General features: G+C 42.6%; 1 protein-coding gene across 2 annotated transcripts in view; it reads left to right on the forward strand.

Moving 5' to 3' along the window:
- Positions 1–2,799: 2,799 nt before the first annotated feature.
- Positions 2,800–19,247, forward strand: part of RYK (receptor like tyrosine kinase) — a 109,269-nt gene continuing 92,821 nt past the window's right edge. Inside the window, exon 1 of one of the 2 annotated variants that reach the window (XM_070376084.1) lies at positions 2,800–3,324. In XM_070376084.1, coding sequence (XP_070232185.1) covers positions 3,096–3,324 — 229 coding nt within the window. In that variant the 5' untranslated portion in view covers positions 2,800–3,095. The remainder of the gene's footprint in view (positions 3,325–19,247) is intronic. The other variant, XM_070376082.1, reaches the window with a different exon arrangement.

Consider the following 19,247-nt stretch of genomic DNA (forward strand, 5'->3'; position numbering starts at 1 on the left):
TTATTATTTTGGGCTCCAAAATCACTGCGGATGGTGATTGTAGTCATGAAGTTAAAAGATGCTTACTCCTTCGAAGGCAAGTTATGACCAACCTAGATAGCATATTGAAAAGCAGAGACATTACTTTGCCAACAAAGGTCCGTCTAGTCAAGGCTATGGTTTTTCCAGTGGTCATGTATGGATGTGAGAGTTGGACTATAAAGAAAGCTGAGTGCCAAAGAATTGATGCTTTTGAACTGTGGTGTTGGAGAAGACTCTTGAGAGTCCCTTGGACAGCAAGGAGATCCAACCAGTCCATCCTAAAGGAGATCAGTCCTGGGTGTTTGTTGGAAGGACTGATGCTGAAGCTGAAAGTCCACTACTTTGGCCACCTGATGGGAAGAGCTGACTCATTGGAAAAGACCCTGATGCTGAGAAAGATTGAGGGCAGGAGGAGAAGGGGACGACAGAGGATGAGATGGTTAGATGGCATCACTGACTAAATGGACATGGCTTTGAGTGAACTCTGGGAGTTGGTGATGGACAGGGAGGCCTGGCGTGCTTCGGTTCATGGGGTTGCAAAGAGTCGGACACAACTGACTGAACCGAACTGAACTGAGGAATAAAAAACTTATTTCTCATTGGCAATAATGTGTTGATTGTGATGGTTCCTGTTTTGATTAATAAAGCTATGCTTGAGTCTAGTAATAATGATTTATAATTCACCATCCAAAACCACAACTACTTTTGCATCAACCTAATACATCCTCAAGGAAGCTCCTTCTCACCCTGGTGTCCTAGGGCCAAGCGTGATGCCTGGCATTAATGTCTTGAACTTGGCTCTGGGGTAGGTGTGGTGTTACACTGAATGGTCTTGAGGATCCCTGGTTTGAATAGCTGAAGGTAACTGTTGATGAAACTTTCCAGGAAGTGGTCATTAGAGCAAAGAGATTAATTATAATAACACTAACAATGGATGTGACACCCACCGACTCCAGTGTCTGCTTAAGTGTTTTATTGACATCTTGGCCAATTAAATCGTGTAAAAGCCCTGTGAGTGTGGCATTATCACTTCTATTTTATGAATGAGGAAACCAGAGGCTCAGCGAATTTAAGTAATTTTCCCAAGGTCAAGTACCAGAATCCAACCAAGCCTGACTGCCAGAGAGTTCTGTGCTTTGTTTACATCACACCCTACCTCAAGAAGTCACTGATAAGAGGAGTCTGTTTTGAGAACTGGAGCTTCCTTACTTGGGGACTGTGAATCATTTTCAAAAATGCTGGGAAGACGCCATCCTTTAAGAAAACTTTGCCTATCTGATTTGAGAGCCTGTTCACACAAAACATTCCCAGCCCCAAACCATTCTTGACACAGCCCTGGTGCCTTAACAGGTAGCGGTGGCTGCCCCAAGAGAAGTATTTTTTCTGACCTTTGTGGCTTTATTGTTTCCTGGTGGAGCGCTCTTCCTCAACCCCCACCCTCTGCCCAGCCTCCTCGGGCACAGTATTCTGTGCTGGGGAGCTGAGGCTCGACAAATTGAGGCCACGCGTGTACGTGCGTGCTAAAGTCACTTGAGTGGTGCCCAACTCTGTGCGACTCCATGGACTGTAGCCTGCACAGCTCCTCTGTCCATGGGATTCTCCAGGAAAGAGTATTGGAGGGAGTTGCCATGCCCTCTTCCAGGGGACCTTCCCAACCCAGGAATTGAACCTATGTCTCTCCCATCTCCTGCATTGGTAGGTGGGTTCTTTACCACTAGGGCCATCTGGGAAACCCTTTATCAAGGCCAGTTTAATTGGAATCCATCCCTCTCCATAGAGAAGAATACCAAGTTCCAGGACTTCCCCCACCCTCCCCAGAGGATAAAAATAGCAGCTTCTCAGGGGTCACCACTGATGCAGCAACTGCTCATTGAAGCTGGGCCTGGCAGGGAGCAGCTGTTTGTTAGGGGCACAGGCCTGGTGGGAAGCATGAGGGGTCAAGGCAGAGACCTGCCTACAAGGACTAGGTGACCCAGACCGGCATGTATGCTTGGAAGCCTCCAGAGAGGCAGCATGTGGAGCAGATTTCACTGCGACATGTCAGTACATCACAAGGTGCACCAGCTCGCTGGATCGCCTTTAAAAAGAGACCAGGTGTATCTGTGATTCTTAACCTCTTTGAGGGACAGGGACTCCCTACAACAATTGAGATGTCCCTATCACTTCTGTGTATGCTCAAGCCTACACGCAGAACACACTTTTGCACACAATTTCATACGGGGCGGTGTGGGCGGGGGGGTGGGGGGGAGGCGGGCGGAGAGCTGTCAAAGTCCAGCATGGACCATATATTAACGACCCCAAATGCACGTTGATTATAGAGATGCAGAACGATTATAAAAAATAAAAATTTGTCACATGTAGAAATAAGGTTAAAAAGTTTGCTGAACAAGATCTCGGAAAATAAAAGTATATAGTATATACCCATGAAGACAGACACAGAAATGTTAATGTTGACCTCTGTTGGTAGGATAAAAGGTGATTTCTATTTGTCTCCATCTTCTCTCCAAACGAAAAGCATGTTTCTCTTTTGCAATTCGCGGCTGCATCCACGCAATTTCCTGGATTTGGGAGCCCGGTCTGCTGCAGGAGCGGCCTGGGCCTGCCTGCCACGACCCTCCATCCTGGGCGGGTGTGTGTGTGTTACAGACAATAGGCAAGCAAACATCAGGCTGGTAACAACGTGGGACGACGGCTGGCTCCTTTAGAGGGTGACCGGAGAGTCCTAGGCCAGCAATGCTACTCGAAAAGCAAAGGGCTCCTCGCGAGGTTCGGGGTCCGTACAGAGGGGGCGGTGCGTGCGTGCGCGCTCTCAGGGCGGCGGCGGCGGCGGCGGCGGCGCGCGCGCGCGCTACCGCGACCCGCTCCCCGCAGCGGACGATGCCGCCGAGGAGGAGGCGGCGGCGGCGGCGGCGCGCTCCGGCGGTCTGAAGCGGCGGCCGGCTGCCACGGGCCGGCGGCGCGATGAGCTGGGCGGCCGCCCCCGGCTCGGGGCTGTGAGGGGCTCGGGGCCGGGGGTGGGCGGCGGCGGCGCAGCGGGCGGCCCACGCTTCTCTTCAGCGGCGGCGGCGGTGGCCATGCGCGGGACGGCGGGACCGAGGCCGCCGGGCCAGGGCCGCCTCCCGGGGACCCGCGGCCTGAAGGCCCCGCCGCCGCCGCTGCTGCTCCTGCTCGCGCTATTGCCGCTGCTGCCCACGCCTGGCGCCGCTGCCGCCCCGGCCTCGCGGCCCCCGGCGCTGCCGCCCGCGGCGGCGGGGCCCAGCGTGAGCCTCTACCTGAGCGAGGATGAGGTGCGCCGGCTCATCGGTGAGTGGGGACGCCTGCGCCAGGGCGGGCAGGTCCGCCCGGGCCCGGGTGCTTCCGGCCCAGTCCGCGCGCGCTGGACCGCCGGCGGGTCGGTCCCAGCTCCAGGGTCGCCTCCGGGCCCCGGCGTTTGCTTGCTGTGTTGGCCGGGAGGTGTGGTCCCTGCCCGCCTCCCCCCAACGCCGGGCCAGCCTTCCGGCCTACTCCCCAAGCCGCCTAAAGACCCGGGGACCCCTCGGCCGCCGGCGAGCTTCTCCATTCCGGCTTGCTTACAGCCTCTTCGGCCTTTCGCCTTATTCCCTAGAGGCACTCTTCCCCGCCGCTCCAAGTTTCTTTGACCCTTCCTCTATACGTGTCGCTCTAGGGCCCTGGACTTCGGGTACTCGAAATCCACGTTTTATTTAGGAACTGCAGTGATTCTGATGCCCTGGTAGAGGCAACACTACTGTGCTGATACTTTGCTGCTATCATAGGTTTATATTTTCTTTAAATGAAAGAAGTTGGTTATAAGGGCGCTACTGTTCGAGGCAGTCTCCAGATCAGGGACGATAAGCGTATTTTATAATAGTGAATGAATCTCCAGGTACCAGACCTTTTAGCTTCTTCAGTACCTTGGTTTTTCTTGGATATGTTGGAGTTTGGACTGGTCCTGTATTTCAGGGCCCCTCTTCTACGTTGATACCTTCTAAGGAAAGGAGAACTTGGCTTTGGGTCAGCTGGTGGTTCTGTTCTACCTAATTAGTTTTGTTATTGGGGAATTAATTTGAAAAATAGGACTTTGTGGATTCTGGAAGTAACTCCTTAGAGGAAGGTCTAATAGAAATGGCCCCAAATAGGAAGTCTTTGGTACTTGCAGATACCTAGACATTCACTTTCTTTTGTGTATTATGGGCCAAAGAGCCACAGTTTGTTTTTCCGTCTTTATTTCATCTCAGATTTGTGGTACATCTGAGTGTTTGATGGGAAAAATTACTTTTATCTATCATTTTATCCTGTTCTTTAAAAGTCATAAGACTTTCTTGAAGCCTGTTGAAGTCGACTTAGTGTTAAAGTGGAATTGCTTTTAAGCAGACTATTTAGACATTGTTACATATATGGGCTTGTAGTTTTTAACCAAAGAAGAATGCTGTGTTTTTGTAATGTCCTGCCATTCTAAATCCTCTTTGCACTCTAGCAGAATTAGCGGAATTTAGTTTAGCTGAATGAAAATTGCAAATTGGATTAGTGCTTGAAACAAGACTAAAGTTTAGGAAAAATATTGTTTATAAATTAACCCATCACATTAATTAAAAAATAATATTTTAAAAATAGTAATTTACTCATTTTAAAAATACTATGTATTGTGCATGATTTTGTAAAGATTTTTTGGTTAAAAATGTGTATATAATTTGTGGCTTTGTTTATATGTAAGAAATCATCTCCAGGAGAAGGACAGGGAAGCTTGGCATGCTGCAGTCATGGGGACCCAAAGAGTTGGACTCGACTGAGCAACTGAACTGGATTGAGGGAAGGGACAGGGGACAACCAGAGGCTGACATGGAGTGCCTGCCATATACTTGCTCCTCCATGTTTTATACATGTTATTTTCTTTAATTTTCTTGTGACCCAGTGAGGTGAATATTATTATTCCCATTTTAAAGATGAAGAAAGTGAGACTTCTAAGTAACTTGTTCAAGGCTACACATGTAATAATCTTTTTTTAAAAAATCAAACGTAGTGTTGACATAGACCACAAAGTTTCATTGAATGAAATGAAGATATTTATAATAGAAGTTTGATCATGGTGTGGTGGAAAAGAATAATTGCTATTTAATACTTGAAATGTTGTATTTGTTACCTGATTGATAAACATCCAATTTATGCCCAGGAATGAGCCATTGGGAAGAAGGGAGAGAATTTCCTTGCTGATCAAAACCTCAGTCACCTCTGGGACAGGGGAGACCTGTAGTATTTTCTTTAATACAGAAAGAGTTGACCTGTTAGAGTGGGTCTCTTGACTCTCCATCCTGCTCAGATCCAGGCCCTCTTCTTCCTTTATCTATTCTTCTAACTTGAAAGTATTCCTTGGCTACTCCTGGCTGGGAAAGAGCAAGTGGGTGGGGCTGATGTGTACCAGGCGTACTGGGTTCTCAGAATGCAGTTTCCCATAGGAACTCTTATTAAGACTGCTTGTGTCGTGTTTTTGTATCTTTATGGTTTTTTAAGTGCCTTCTAAAAGCTAATTTGAGAAACTAACCATCACTATAATATTTCTAAGACAACGAATTTGCATTGCCAAGTGCAAAACTTATAAGTGAAGTTGGTAGTGACTTCATAAATTGAACTAATTGTTTTTGACATGAGAATAATTTTTTTTAATGCAGTTCATACATGCACATATTTTTTAAAAAATCAATAACGCTAAAAGACTTAAAAAGCAATAGTCTTCTGCTTTTGGCCTTTCATCTTCCAGGCCCTACTTTCCAGTGGAAGCTGCTTTCCCAAGCTAGCTCTTTTTTTCCTCCCTGTTTTTTTACTTTTCATATTTTGAAATCAGTGTAGATATCCTAGTATAATAACTGAGCAGTTGCCCTGTTCTCATGCCCAAACCCCCCTGTTTAGTTACATCATTTTTAGTAAAACCAGCAGTCTGTATTTACATTATTGTGCATATATTTATATTATAAATTTTTATTATACATTATTGTATGTATACATGTATGTATACAGACACACACATAAATATAAATTCACTTCTGAGTTAAATGGTGACCCATAAATGGTTATGTTTTCTTTTCCAAAACGCTTTTGTTTTTCCTGGAGCAAATAAGAGACTTAAACTTTTTGATAAGTCTATTCTGTATCTATGGCTACATTCTCTCATACACTCCAAGAAATATATTAAATGCCTTTTGATATTTTTTTTTCAAGTAACGCATCAAATCATCTATCAGTTCCACTTGTTTTCCTCTTAGAGCCTCCTTGTTTTGGAGGGAGAAAACGGTAGGCTTGTTTTCTCTGCAGATTCTGTACCCTTCTCTTCTGTCTTCTGTCCCCTTTTCCTCTGATCCTGGATCTCCTGCCTTCTTTTTTTTGGTTTGCGTCATGTTACTGAAGTGTATCCTCAGTAGCCTCCTGAGAAGAGTTGCATGGGAGGTAAATTATTTCAGGCCTTGTATGTCTGGAGATGTCTATCCTATCCTCATGCTTTTAGGTGATTTGACAGAATTTACATATTAGAAAAAAATACATATATTTTTGCTACTTTTGGTGGCATTTTTCACAGTTACCTGGCTTTAAGGGTTTCTGATGAAAAATCCAAAGGCATTCTGATGCTTTTTTTCCTTGTTGTTTGAGCTTAAGGTCTTTAAGAAATCTGTAATTTTATAAGCTGCTCTGTGGCCCCTTCTCCTGTCTGTGGTTCCTCTTGTCTTAGTGAGGCCTTTCAATCTAGAGACTCATATCCTTCAGTTTTAAAGAATGCCTGTTACTTCTGATAATTTCCTGTCCATCACTTTTTGTTTGCTTCCGAAATGTCTATTGGTTTGGTTGTTGAATCTCCTGTAATTGATCTTCAGATACCCTTAACTTATGTTGCCTCTTATTTATATCTTCATATTTGGAGGTGGAAGGAGGGGGAAATTTTCTCAATTTTGTCTTCTAAGCTCTTGTATTTTTAAAATTTTAATGATTATTTTAAATTTTAGAACTCCTTCTGTTCCCTGTTTAAATTTCATTTTATTCTAATTTTATGGATATATTATCTTCATTTATCTTTCAGGCGTATGTTGTTTTAAAAATACTTCTGCTTCCTTCAATGTGCCTGTTTATTTCAGAGTTCTTTTTCTGTTCATTTAAATTATATCTGTTGATCCTCCCGTGTCTGTAATTAATTAAGAATGAGATTCTGAAAAGTTGATTAGGGGAGAGCAAGCCTGTGTGTATGTGTGTGAGAGGTCTCCTGGCCTCTCGTGGGGTGCGAGTGGACTTTTCATTGGGAGCCTCCTCCCATATATCAGCGCCTTCACCTCTTCTTTAGGACTGGTCAGCATCTGTGGAGAAGACACCTCCACTCTGCTGCCTCAGATGTGCTTGGTGATACATCAGCTGCCTGGGTTTGAATTATCTGGTTGGGGAGAGATGGAGGGTGCCGTTATTCAGGCTGTAGACTTTGACTTCTGTTTACAACTCTCTTGTTTTTGTGGTTCAGTTTCTTCAGAGAAAAACTTTGGGTTAACTGCCAGACCTGGGGGCCCAACAGCTCTGAATGCCCCTCACCAGTGGCTCCCCCTTTGGCAGGCTAGAGCCTCAGGCTGGTGGCTCTTGGTGCATCCAGGGCTGAGTCCCTCCAGGGGTCCTGAGAAGCACTGACCACTCCTTCAGCCGTGTCCCATCTTGCATATAGAGTCACAAAGAGTTGGACACGACTAAGCACACACGAGCACATCATGCAAAAATTTGTTGAAATATCTGATGTGGTGTTGTCTACTTTCCCTTTGTTTGTAGTTTAGTATCTTTGTGATTTCATTACTGTCATTTTAGAGGAGTCCTAGGAAGATGGGGTTAAAGGCTAGTGATCACTTCACAGTGTGTAAATGGCACACTGTGAAGTGGGTTGGGCTTTGACTGTTGAAGAGCTGGTGACGTGTAGTTTTTTGGTAATAACAATATTAGGAAGAGTAGTGGTGGTGGTCACAGTAATCGTTGACACTTTATAGAGTGCTGCTGACATGTTGCAATCTTTTCCCTATGTCAGGTACAAAATAATCCCTGTTTTGGGTGCATATTGTTATAGATTTGAAGGAAGTATGTAACCAGCTCCTTCCCTGGTAGTAGGGCATGCAGTCTTGATTTAAGTCTATCGGTATAGAGACTCCAAAAGCCTCAGAAGCTTTATGTGGAATCCCTTTGTTTACTCCAGGCCCTGCTTAGGCTGCAGTGTTGGCATTCGATTCCCCATTTTACTAATGAGGACTCTGATTTGGGGCCCTTTGGGCAGTGAGTAGAGGGCCAGGTCTTAACTCAGTCCAGAATCCATATTGCCTCTGTGTCAGCTCTGGGGGAGCTGTGATTAACTGAAATTCTTAAGGAGTAGAATTGACAAGCGTGCTGCCACATGTGCTCATCTGTCTTCACTATTATCCACGTTCTCTCCTGTTCACTGTCTAATTGGTAATTCTGATAGTTGAGTTCCCTGGAAGTCCAGAGCTGGTGAAAATTGTCTGTGGCTGGGGCAGAGCTAGGGTGTGGGGAAAAGTTGCTGATGGACGGTGGGTATGGTATGAACTGTTCATGATAGCAGAGTTGCTGGCGCTAGGGCATCTGTAGGAGTCTAGGGAACTTCCGAGAATAGACTCCGCCTTCCACCAATTAGGAATTCACTCTGGATAACCGCCTCTCCATTAAAACAAAGTACCCTCTGGAAGAGTTAAGCATTGTTAACATCTTATTTAAAATCAGTTTAACACTAGTTGAGATCATTGCTTCTCGAATTAGTCCAGTAAAAATTTTTGAAGCCCAACCAAGTACCACATACTGTGGTAGAAAATGGCAATTCAAAGTTACTAAAGTCCTTCTCTTAAGGAACTCAAAATTTCATAAGAGAGACTAACAGTTGTAGCTACAACTCTCACATTAAGATAAGAGTTATACTTCTGATTGATGTAAGTTATTGTGGGAATGATTGCTTTTGACTGTAGATGGGTGGAGGGTCTTGGGTTTAGGGAAGGTTTTTCTAGGAAAGGGGACATTTGAGTCTCATCTCCAAAGGTGAGCTTGAAAGACAGTAAAGAGGAGCGTTTCATGTTAGGCAAAAAAAAAAAAATAGTACAAAGCCATAGGCGTATGGAAGCAGGTATGTGTGAAATCAAGGAGTAGGAACAATGTAATGTGGCTAAGATGAGAAAATTTGGCAAAACCAGGGAGTGGCAGAATATAAAGCTGAGAGGTAGGTTGAAATTAGATTAGGAATTTGAATTTTATTTTATAGGTAATGCGAAACTGTTGAATTTAGGAAAGGAGAGTACACAGAGGGGTTATAGAGAAGACAGCTTCGGCTCCAGTGAAAGGGTGGCTTGCAGACTGGAAAGATGGATTGGGGAATGGAAGAGAGTTAGCCTTGTTGTGCTGTGCTTAGTCGCTCAGTCGTGTCTGACTCTGCCACCCCGTGGACTGTAGCCTGCCAGGCTCCTCTGTCCATGGGGATTCTCCAGGCAAGAATACTGGAGTGGGTTGCCATGCCCTCCTCCAGGGGATCTTCCCAACCTAGGGATTGAACCCGGGTTTCCTATGTTGGAGGCAAATTCTTTACCATCTCAGCCACTAGGGGATCAGCTAGGGCAGTTGAGGGTGTGGCATGGGTTTATGAGGAATTTGCAGGGAGTTTGGAGAAGACTTAGTGGGGAGAACCGAGGGCTAAAGAAAAGGGAGGAGGCAGAGAGGAATCAAAGTTTCAGATTTGAGCAGCTTTTTCTTATTGAAAATGGTTGAAGGAAAAGAAAAATGAGATGAGCCATTTTTCTCCCAGCACCTCTCTTCCTTTTCAACCTCAAGCCAAGTGTTTGGGGGTGGGGGAGCAGTGAGCGTGTTCTTTCTGCTGCTGCGGGGCCTGTCCTCCCGCTGCTCAGACTCTGAGGAGGTGGTGCTGGTGGAGGTGGGTTAGCACGCTGCAGCATGCTCCGAAGCCTGGATGTTTTGGGTGGGGTTGGTGGTATTGATACAATGTTAATTTGAATCCATGTGTTCTTCATTGGGACAGCTAGACTGAGACATTGTGCAGTTGTGGGTTTTGAATTTTTTTTTTTTTCCGGTCTTCATTCTACACACGTGGGAGAACTGTCCAGTTATGGCTAAACCTGTCTCCTGTGAGTCACATCCTGAGTGACTCGTCTGTTCTGAAGGTGCTGCCTGAAATACTGTTTGGACTTTAAGGGTCACTTTAGAAACAAATGAAATGTGGGTATTTTTTTTTTTTTTTTTTTAGCATCCTGAATTGAGAAATTCCACATGACTACTTTTGGGGTTTTAACACAATTATGCCAGTGTTCTGAAAAGACTTGCCAGCTATATATACTAAAACAAAACAAAAACTTGACATGAAATAGAGCCATTACCTACTCTGAAATTGTATTATGCTTAAAAGTATGTTTTTTCCTGTGTTATTGTTGATGTATACCAAGTATAATATTTTCTAATCAAGATGTTATTAAACAACTTTGATTTATGTAGGACCTCTAAAAATGTGATGTGCCAAAACAAATGTGTGTATTGCTGAATTACATAATAAACCATTTACTGAAAATTCTCAATTGTGTTCAGCAAGTAATAGTGCTGAGTGGCAGACTATTTTTGAAAAGAAATTTCAGACGTCCCATTCTTGTTCTTAAGACGAATATGTTGTATCTTGTTCGTAAATAATGAACATGTTCTTTTATAAATATGTCTTGCTCTAGGTCATCAGTTTCACTTAATTTCTTTTATTTATCAACCGTTGGCAGTAGATGGCATTGGCATTTTTTAATAGATAAAGCTGAGACTCTGGGAAATTACACAGTTTGCTGGAGGTCACAGAGATGTCTGGGGCTGTATGACTCTAAAGTGCGTGCTTTCTCTACTGTGCTGCCTCTGAAAGTTAACAGTTTACATAGTCTTTATCTAACGAGAGTCATCTGAGGGGCTTAAACAAAATACAGATTCAAAGACCTACTCTGAGCAATTTGTTTAGGAGATCTGAGATGGGGTCCAGCCAATGGGGTTTTTGAACAGTATGTCTCATGAATTATCAGATGTACGGCTTTTTCACATTTGAACATCTCTGAAATTGGAATCATTTTACAATCAGTGGTGAGTCATCAGGTAATTGACAGCCTTTTTTCTTTCTTAATGGCACAAGAAATAACGGTGCATTTAGACTAAATGAAATACAGTATTTTAACAAGATGAAATTGTAAAGGAGACTTAGATATAATTTGCCACCTTTCTTGTTTTTTGGGTATCTGTCACAACTTTCTTTCAGAATTGTAAAATTCACTGGTGATAACATATTTGTGGTAATGGCTGTGTAGTAATGTCCTTGCAGGGAAGGCCAAAATGGCATTAGGTTTAAAAGCAATGGAAACGTGCTTTTCGGCTGGGAAGTTGCTGTCAAGAGAATTATCAGTGGTTCTCAACTTATTTTGTGAAAGCCTTAGAGCCTTTCCCTAGACAAGGGTATGGATCCCACATACACTAAGTTTTGTGTACTCTGATGGGGGTTCTTAGACTTTGAGGGTTTTGCAGGGCCTCTTGATGAAAGCTTATGGATACATCTGAACCCCTTGAAAGCTGCTTCTGGAAGGAAGCATCTATTACATTCCGTATATCATCAGGTCAGATTCTCTGACCTCCTACGTGATTTTTTTTCTTCCAGTTTTATTCAGATATAATTGACATACAGCACTGTGTAAGTTTAACATGGCCAGCATAATGATTTGACTTACATACATCATGAAATAACTACCATAGTAGGTTTAGTGAACACTATTATCTCATGTAGATGCAATATTAAAGAAATAGAAACAGAGTTTTTTTCCTTGTGGTGAGAATTCTTCGATTTACTCACTTAACAGCATTCATATAGAGCATATAGCAGTGTTAATTATCGTGTTATACATTATACCCCTAGTACTTATTTATCTTATAACTGCAAGTTTGTGCTTTTTGACTACCTTCATCAACTCCTCCTGCCCCCTGAATTTGTAAAAAGTTTGCAGACATTAAGGCTTATTCTGTTGTAATTACGTGGCTTTTGACAAATGCATCCCCTCTAGTATCACACAGAATAATTTTGCAGCCCTGAAAATTCCCCTGTGAAGGGGGCATTTATGTTTATTAATACCATTACTTATATTTTAAGTAAGTTTGCTTTTAAAAAATGTATTTATTATGGAGAATTTCAAACATTCAGGAGTAGACAGACTAGTATAGTGAAATTCTATGTATCCATTATCCAGTTTCAACAGTTATCATCTCAGAGCCAGTTTTGTTTGGTCTGTACTTCTCCACTCGCAATCCACTCCCTTGTTATCACTTCCCCCCGTCTTCTGCTTGGATTATTTTGAAGCAAACTCAGAAAATTGCATAAAATATTTTTTGGTGTGTGTGTCTAAAAGATAAGGACTCTTAAAAATTTATAATAACCAAGATCACACCTAAGAAATTAACAGTGATTCATAAATATCATATATCTGGGCTTCCGTCGTCCTGCTTTATAAATTAATGTTTATATGGAGACTCTTGCCTGCCACCTGTTTCTTCTCTTGTCGCTGCTCCCCACCACACCACGGTTTAGTTCCTTTGGTGCCAAGCTCTTCTCACCCTAGGGTCTGCAGTCAACTCTTGCTCTGCCTTATGTACTTATCGCAGATCTTTTTGGGGCTGGAGCCTTCTGTATCTCAGCTTAGTGTTCCTTCCTCAGAGAGCTTTGCCTCTCTAGGGCTGACCCTCAGTGCTACTCGGTTCTGTCACTTTGTTTTCTTTTAGGTGGGATTCTCTGGTGGCTCAGATGGTGAAGAGTCTGCTTGCAGTGCCAGAGACCTGGGTTGAATCCCTGGGTCAGGAAGATCCTCTAGAGAAGGGACTACCCATTCCAATATTCTTGCCTGGAGAATTCCATGGACAGAGGAGCCTGCGAGCTACAGCCCAGGGGGTCCCAAAGACTCAGACATGACTGAGAGGCTAACACTTTGACTTTTGTTGTTTCTATCTCCCTCTGTAGGAAACTTAATTCTGTTTGAATAGCTGCTGCTGCCTCTGCTGAGTCGCTTCAGTCGTATCCGACTCTGTGCGACCCCATAGACGGCAGCCCACCAGGCGACCCTTTTATACTGTTTTACTCTATATCCCCAGCACCTGAAACAGTACCTGGCACATAGTCAGGTACTGTTCAGTTAAAATTCAGTGAATGAGTTAGTGAATGAATCATACTTTTTTTTTTTTACTTCACCATCTTGTGCCTTACTGGAGTTCTCATTCTTTTGATCATTTCCCTTTGCCCACTTAGTTATTATCCAAAAGGATATTGGAGTCAACTTGCAAATGGACGTTTAAATAAATTAGTTATAATGGCTTCCTTTGAAGTCGCCTAATTTTCCCAACTCTCTCTCCCCTGAACCCCGCTCCCTGGGTGAGATGTCCCCGCCTTGGCTTCCATAGCTCCATGCCATGTATAAACCATGTGGTCACTGTGCCCATCACATTCTCTAGTGCCCTGCTTCACTAAGGCTACCTTGTGGCTTGGCACGCAGCTGTCTTTCAGCAGACTGCTGGTCCACACTACAGCTGAAGGATATAAAATATTCAACAGAGATTCTGGCAAAATAATTAAAAGCTGGAAAACAGATTTCTAATCTTCTGAAATGCTAATCTGCTGTTAACCCTAGCCAGTGTATTTTTTCATCTCTAGAAATTTGATTTGGGTCTTTTCATGTCTTCCATGTCTCTTCTTGACTTTTTGTGGGGGCACAGTTACAGTCGTTTTCATGTCAGCTGATTCTAACATCTGCCAGTTCTGCGTTGGTTTCAGTTGATCTATTTTGCTTTTTTGCATGCCTGATAGTTTATGAATAGACACAGGCATTATGAATTTTATCCTGTTGGGTCCTGGATATTTTTATATTTCTGTAAATATTTTTAGGTTTTATTCTGGTACTCAGTTAAGTTACTTGGAAACAGTTTGATCTTTTCAGGTCTAGGTATTTAGACTTGTTAGATAGGACAGGAGCAGGCTCAGTGTAGGTCCAAGTATTTCTGAGTCAAGACCTTTCTTTGTACTTGCTCCTGTGACTCTGGCAGATGTGAGTAGGTGATATTCCAGAACCTGTGAAGTGTTACCCTCTGTTAACCTTTTATTTTTGCTCTGTTCTGTGTAGCTTCTTTATGCATGCTCTGAGCAGTACTCAGCCAAAGGCTGGAGGGGCAGCCCTCTGCAGATCTTGGAAGTTCTCTCTCCATGCAGCTCTCTCTTCTCTGGAAATTTGTCCTACATACTCTAGCTGTCTTTGCCTTTCTGAACTCATGTATTTTGTCTGGTTTTGGTTATTTCAGACAAGAGAGTTTATCTGGTCCTGTTACTTGGTCTCGCCCAGAAGTGGAAATGTCCGAGGATTATCTTTTTGATTGTTTGCGTTTTTTCAAAAATTGTTTAACTCCTTAGATTATTTGTTAAGATAATTCAGTCCAATTTCAAGAAAAATTCTAAAGTTTGTGTATGTGTGCATGTATGCACATGTGCAAAAATGTGGGTTTATAGTAGATAATATGGTGTGGGATAATATTGGATTTGAAATCTGCATCTTTGAGTTTTAAATCTATCTCCTCCTTCTGTTATATGTGGGCAGGCAAGTAATTAATGTTTCTGAGTGTTGGTTTCCTCATATATGAGATGCTTTTCAGTGTATAACAGGATGTCTGTTGCATAGTTGCTGTATATGAAAGTGCCATATAATCCTCAGAATAATTTATTTTGGTTATTGGTGGGGGATTTGTATGTTTTTGGATAAAAACTCAAATCATAGAATGTTAAAGGGGTTATTTAGATATCACCTGCTTGATTGATTGCCTTCGGTAGCAACATTTATCACTCATTGAATAATTACTGAGTTTACACTAGACGTTATTTTAGAAGCTTGACATGTTTTGGTGAAATAAAACAGCTAAAGATCCCTGTCCTCATACAACTAACTTTTAGCAGAGAGACGAGTGACTTGCCTGGGGCAAAAAAAATTCAGGCAACTTTGGGACAGGGCTCCAAATTTGCACTTGGAGTTGCTTGCAGGGAGGAATAATGTTTGTGAATTCTCTGTTGTGTCTTTGATTTCCTGGCTGTAACAGCCAACTCTGAGCTACTAATGGCTGCACAGCTGACTGAAAGAGTGTGTGTGCTCCTGTTAGGGATTGGCTTGAAAGAGAGTGAAAGGTGGTTATGTCAGACTGTGAGTGAATTACTTCACCTCTACTGTAGAGCTGTGCTCGCAATACATGCATGAGCTTGGTAAGATAATTTTCTTCTTTAAATAGTGCAGGAGTCAATGATAAATTGTTTTTCAGAGTATCATTTTACCAGATAGAACGTTCTGGCACTATGGCAGGGCATGCTTCGTATTTTATGTTACAGTGCTAGAGATTATGGGTTATGTTTTTGTTACTCACTATCCTTAGATAGGAGCTGAAGAAAAGATGCCCCTTTCCTACAGTGTAACATTTGTAAATTCTCTTCTTATGATGTAGTTAAATATTAGGCCTCAGCTAATTTTCTAGGTATAATTTGACTATAGCTAGATTTATGAGCTTCTGGTGGACAAATTATTACTTTATTGTATCCATTTCAGTTTGTTAGTTTCCATAAACTGGGAAAATTTGAAACAAGAGCTCTGTATTTATTTAATTTGAACATTGATTAAAATACAGACCATTTAGTGGCTTCAGACATAGTAAACGATTTAGCCTTTTTTTCCTCTGGCTCGCATACCATACTGTCCTCAGAACCTAGAAGGGTATCTTGACTAAATTTTCAACTTTAGTTTGACTAACATTTGGAAACCATGGATGATATCATAGAATAATAGAGTTTTGGCTGACTTTTTGAAACCATCATGATATCATAGAATAATAGAATTTTGTGGCTGAGGAGGGACTTTAACTTTGTCTGGTTTAACTCCCTTGTTTTATAGTTGAGGAAATTGATGCCTGGAGAAGGTGGTTAAGTAATGGATTGCCAAAGGTCACTCAGCTACTCATTAGCAAAAACTCCACTTTAGTTCTGTTCCTACATTACTTTTGCTTTTTGCCTTAACTGATTCCTCATGTTCGTCTTTGATGTAGTTGATTTCTATCAATAGCCAGCCATTCATGCATCTAACATTTGAGTGCCTACAAGCACACTAACACTCCGGCCTTGCTTGAGAGGTGTGCGAGGTAGCAGGGAAGACAGATGGTTTGGTCACTGGCACTAATGTTCGACCATTGTTGTGGTCTTAGGAAACCAATAGTTAACTTTTAAAATCATTTAGAATAATTTTTAAACTGTTACGTTATTTGAACTTAAGCTGCACAGGCCAGGTCATGTAGAACATAAGCCTTGAACTAAGCTTGAGCTTAAAATTGTTTAGGGGAAAGTGAATTTTCCTTGATGGATGTTGAGCGTTTTGCAGAAATAACTTTGGTTTTTCAGCTTGGAATTTGGGTTATCTAAAAATAACTTACGAATAAATGTCATATTTTCTAACAAGAGAGTAACATTCCTAGTGTGCTAGAATTGGCGGTGAGAAATTTAAGTCTGGTTATGATAGTTGAAGAACTGAAATGTTCTTCAGCTTAGAGGAGAACAGTCCTGTACATTTTAAGAATAGCATGCTCCCTGTTCAGTCCATGACTGTCCCCCCTTGTTCCTGTCAGCCTTCCGGCAGTCTCTTTCCACTTTCCATCTGCTTGTTGGCCTGCTCTGTCCTCTTTTCTGTTGGCCCTTTCATTTTTACCTTGTGGAACTCAAGTTTTGTTTTGAGGTCTCCTCTGACTCTTTCATAGTGCTGCTTTTTCTCTTCAGCCTAACTGAAACCTAATTGTGAGTGAAATTTTCCTCAGAATCCTTTCCAGTTGCTGGAAAACAGTTTTAGTACATTCCCTTTGCATTTATGGGGTAAGGGTCAGCTTTTTTTCTTTTCTTTTTTAAAAATAATAATTTATTGGGTGACGTTCACATGACATAAAATTCACCTTTGTAAAGTGAAGAAAGAATTCAGTGACATTTAGTTTATATGTCATATTGTGCAACCACCAACCCTGTCTAGTTTCTAAACATTCCCATTGCTCCAGAGTAAAACTCCTTACCCATTAAGCAGTCTTTTCCCATCTTCCTCTCTCTTCAGCCTCTTGCAGCCACCAATTTGTGTTCCATTTATCTATGTGGATTTATCTATGCTGGGTGTTTCATATAAATGGACTAATAAAACACGAGGCATTTCTCTCTGGCTTCTTTTTGGCACTGTGTTTTGGGAGTTCATTCACATTGTAGCCTGTGTGAGTCCTTCATTCGTTTCCACGACCAAACAGTATCCCATTCTGTGTCTATACCAAAATTTGTTTATTCATTCATATTTTGATGGACATTTGGGCTGTCGCCACATCTTTACTTTTGTGAACAGTGCTGCTATGAACGTGTGTGTTAAGTACTTGATTATCTGTTTTCAATTTTGGGTGTATACCTGAGAGTGGGTCATGTGGTAATTCTCTGTTTTAACTTTTGGAAGAACCACCAAACTTTTTTTTTTTTACAGTGACTGAGCCTTTTTGTGGTCCCATCACAGTGTACAAAAGTTCCAACTTCTCCATATCCTTGCTAACGCTTGCAGTTTTCTGTTTGTTTTGTAATTAAAGCTATCCTAGTGAGTGTAAAGGGATACCTCATTGTAGTTTTGATCTGTATTTCCTTCATGACAAATGATATTCATATGTTTGTTGGCTGTTTGTGTGTTTTCTCTGGAGAAATGTCTATTCAGGTCCTCTGCCCATTAAAAAAAAATATTTATTTATTTGGCTTCATGGAGTCTCAGTTGCAGCACACAGGATCTGTGTTGCGGGGCACGGGATCTTCGTTGTGGCATGCAGGCTTCTCTCTAGTTGTGGTGTGTGGGCTTAGTTGTCCCACCCCATGAATTGAAGTTGCTCAGTCGTGTCCGACTCTTTGCGACCCCGTGGACTGTAGCCTACCAGGCTTCTCAGTCTATGGGATTTTCCAGGCAAGAGTACTGGAGTGGGGTGCCATCTCCTTCTCCAGGGGATCTTCCCAACCCAGGGATCGAGCGCGGTTCTCCTGCATTGTAGGCAGACGCTTCACCCTCTGAGCCACCAGGGAAGCCTGTTCCACCCTATCTTAATTCACCGACTGGGAATCGACCCAGCGTCCTCTGGTTAGAAGGTGGATTCTCAACCACTGGACTACCAGGGAAGTCCCCCTTGCCCATTTTTAAATTGTCTTTTTGTTGTTGGGTTGTAAGAGTTCTTTATATATTGTGGACACTAGACCCTTATCAGATATATGATTTGCAACATTTTCCTCCATTTTCTAGGTTGTCTTCACCTTGATAATGGCTTTGGATGTACAGAGGGTTTTATGAAGTCCAATTTATCTATTTTTCTTCTGTTAATCTTGCTTTTAGTGCCATATTTAAGAATCCATTGCTAAATCCAAGGTCATAAAATTTTATCCCTATATTTTTTTCTAAGAGTTTTATAGTTTTCAGTTCAGTTCAGTTCAGTCACTCAGTCATGTCCAAGACTCTTTGCGACCCCATGAATCACAGCACACCAGGCCTCCCTATCCATCACCAATTCCTAGAATTCACTCAGACTCACATCCATCGAGTCCGTGGTGCCATCTAGCCATCTCATCCTCTGTCGTCCCCTTCTCCTCCTGCCCCCAATCCCTCCCAGCATCAGAGTCTTTTCCAGTGAGTCAACTCTTCGCATGAGGTGGCCAAAGTACTGGAGTTTCAGCTTTAGCATCATTCCTTCCAAAGAAATCCCAGGGCTGATCTCCTTCAGAATGGACTGGTTGGATCTCCTTGCAGTCCAAGGGACTCTCAAGAGTCTTCTCCAACACCACAGTTCAAAAGCATCAATTCTTCGGCGCTCAGCCTTCTTCACAGTCCAACTCACATCCATACATGACCACAGGAAAAACCATAGCCTTAACTAGACGGACCTTTGTTGGCAAAGTAATGTGTCTGCTTTTGAATATGCTATCTAGGTTGGTCATAACTTTCCTTCCAAGGAGTAAGTGTCTTTTAATTTCATGGCTGCAGTCACCATCTGCAGTGATTTTGGAGCCCAGAAAAATAAAGTCTGACACTGTTTCCACTGTTTCCCCATCTATTTCCCATGAAGTGATGGGACCGGATGCCATGATCTTCTTT

Source organism: Bos mutus, chromosome 1, assembly GCF_027580195.1.
Source record: "Bos mutus isolate GX-2022 chromosome 1, NWIPB_WYAK_1.1, whole genome shotgun sequence".
NCBI classification, from domain to species: Eukaryota; Metazoa; Chordata; class Mammalia; order Artiodactyla; family Bovidae; genus Bos; species Bos mutus.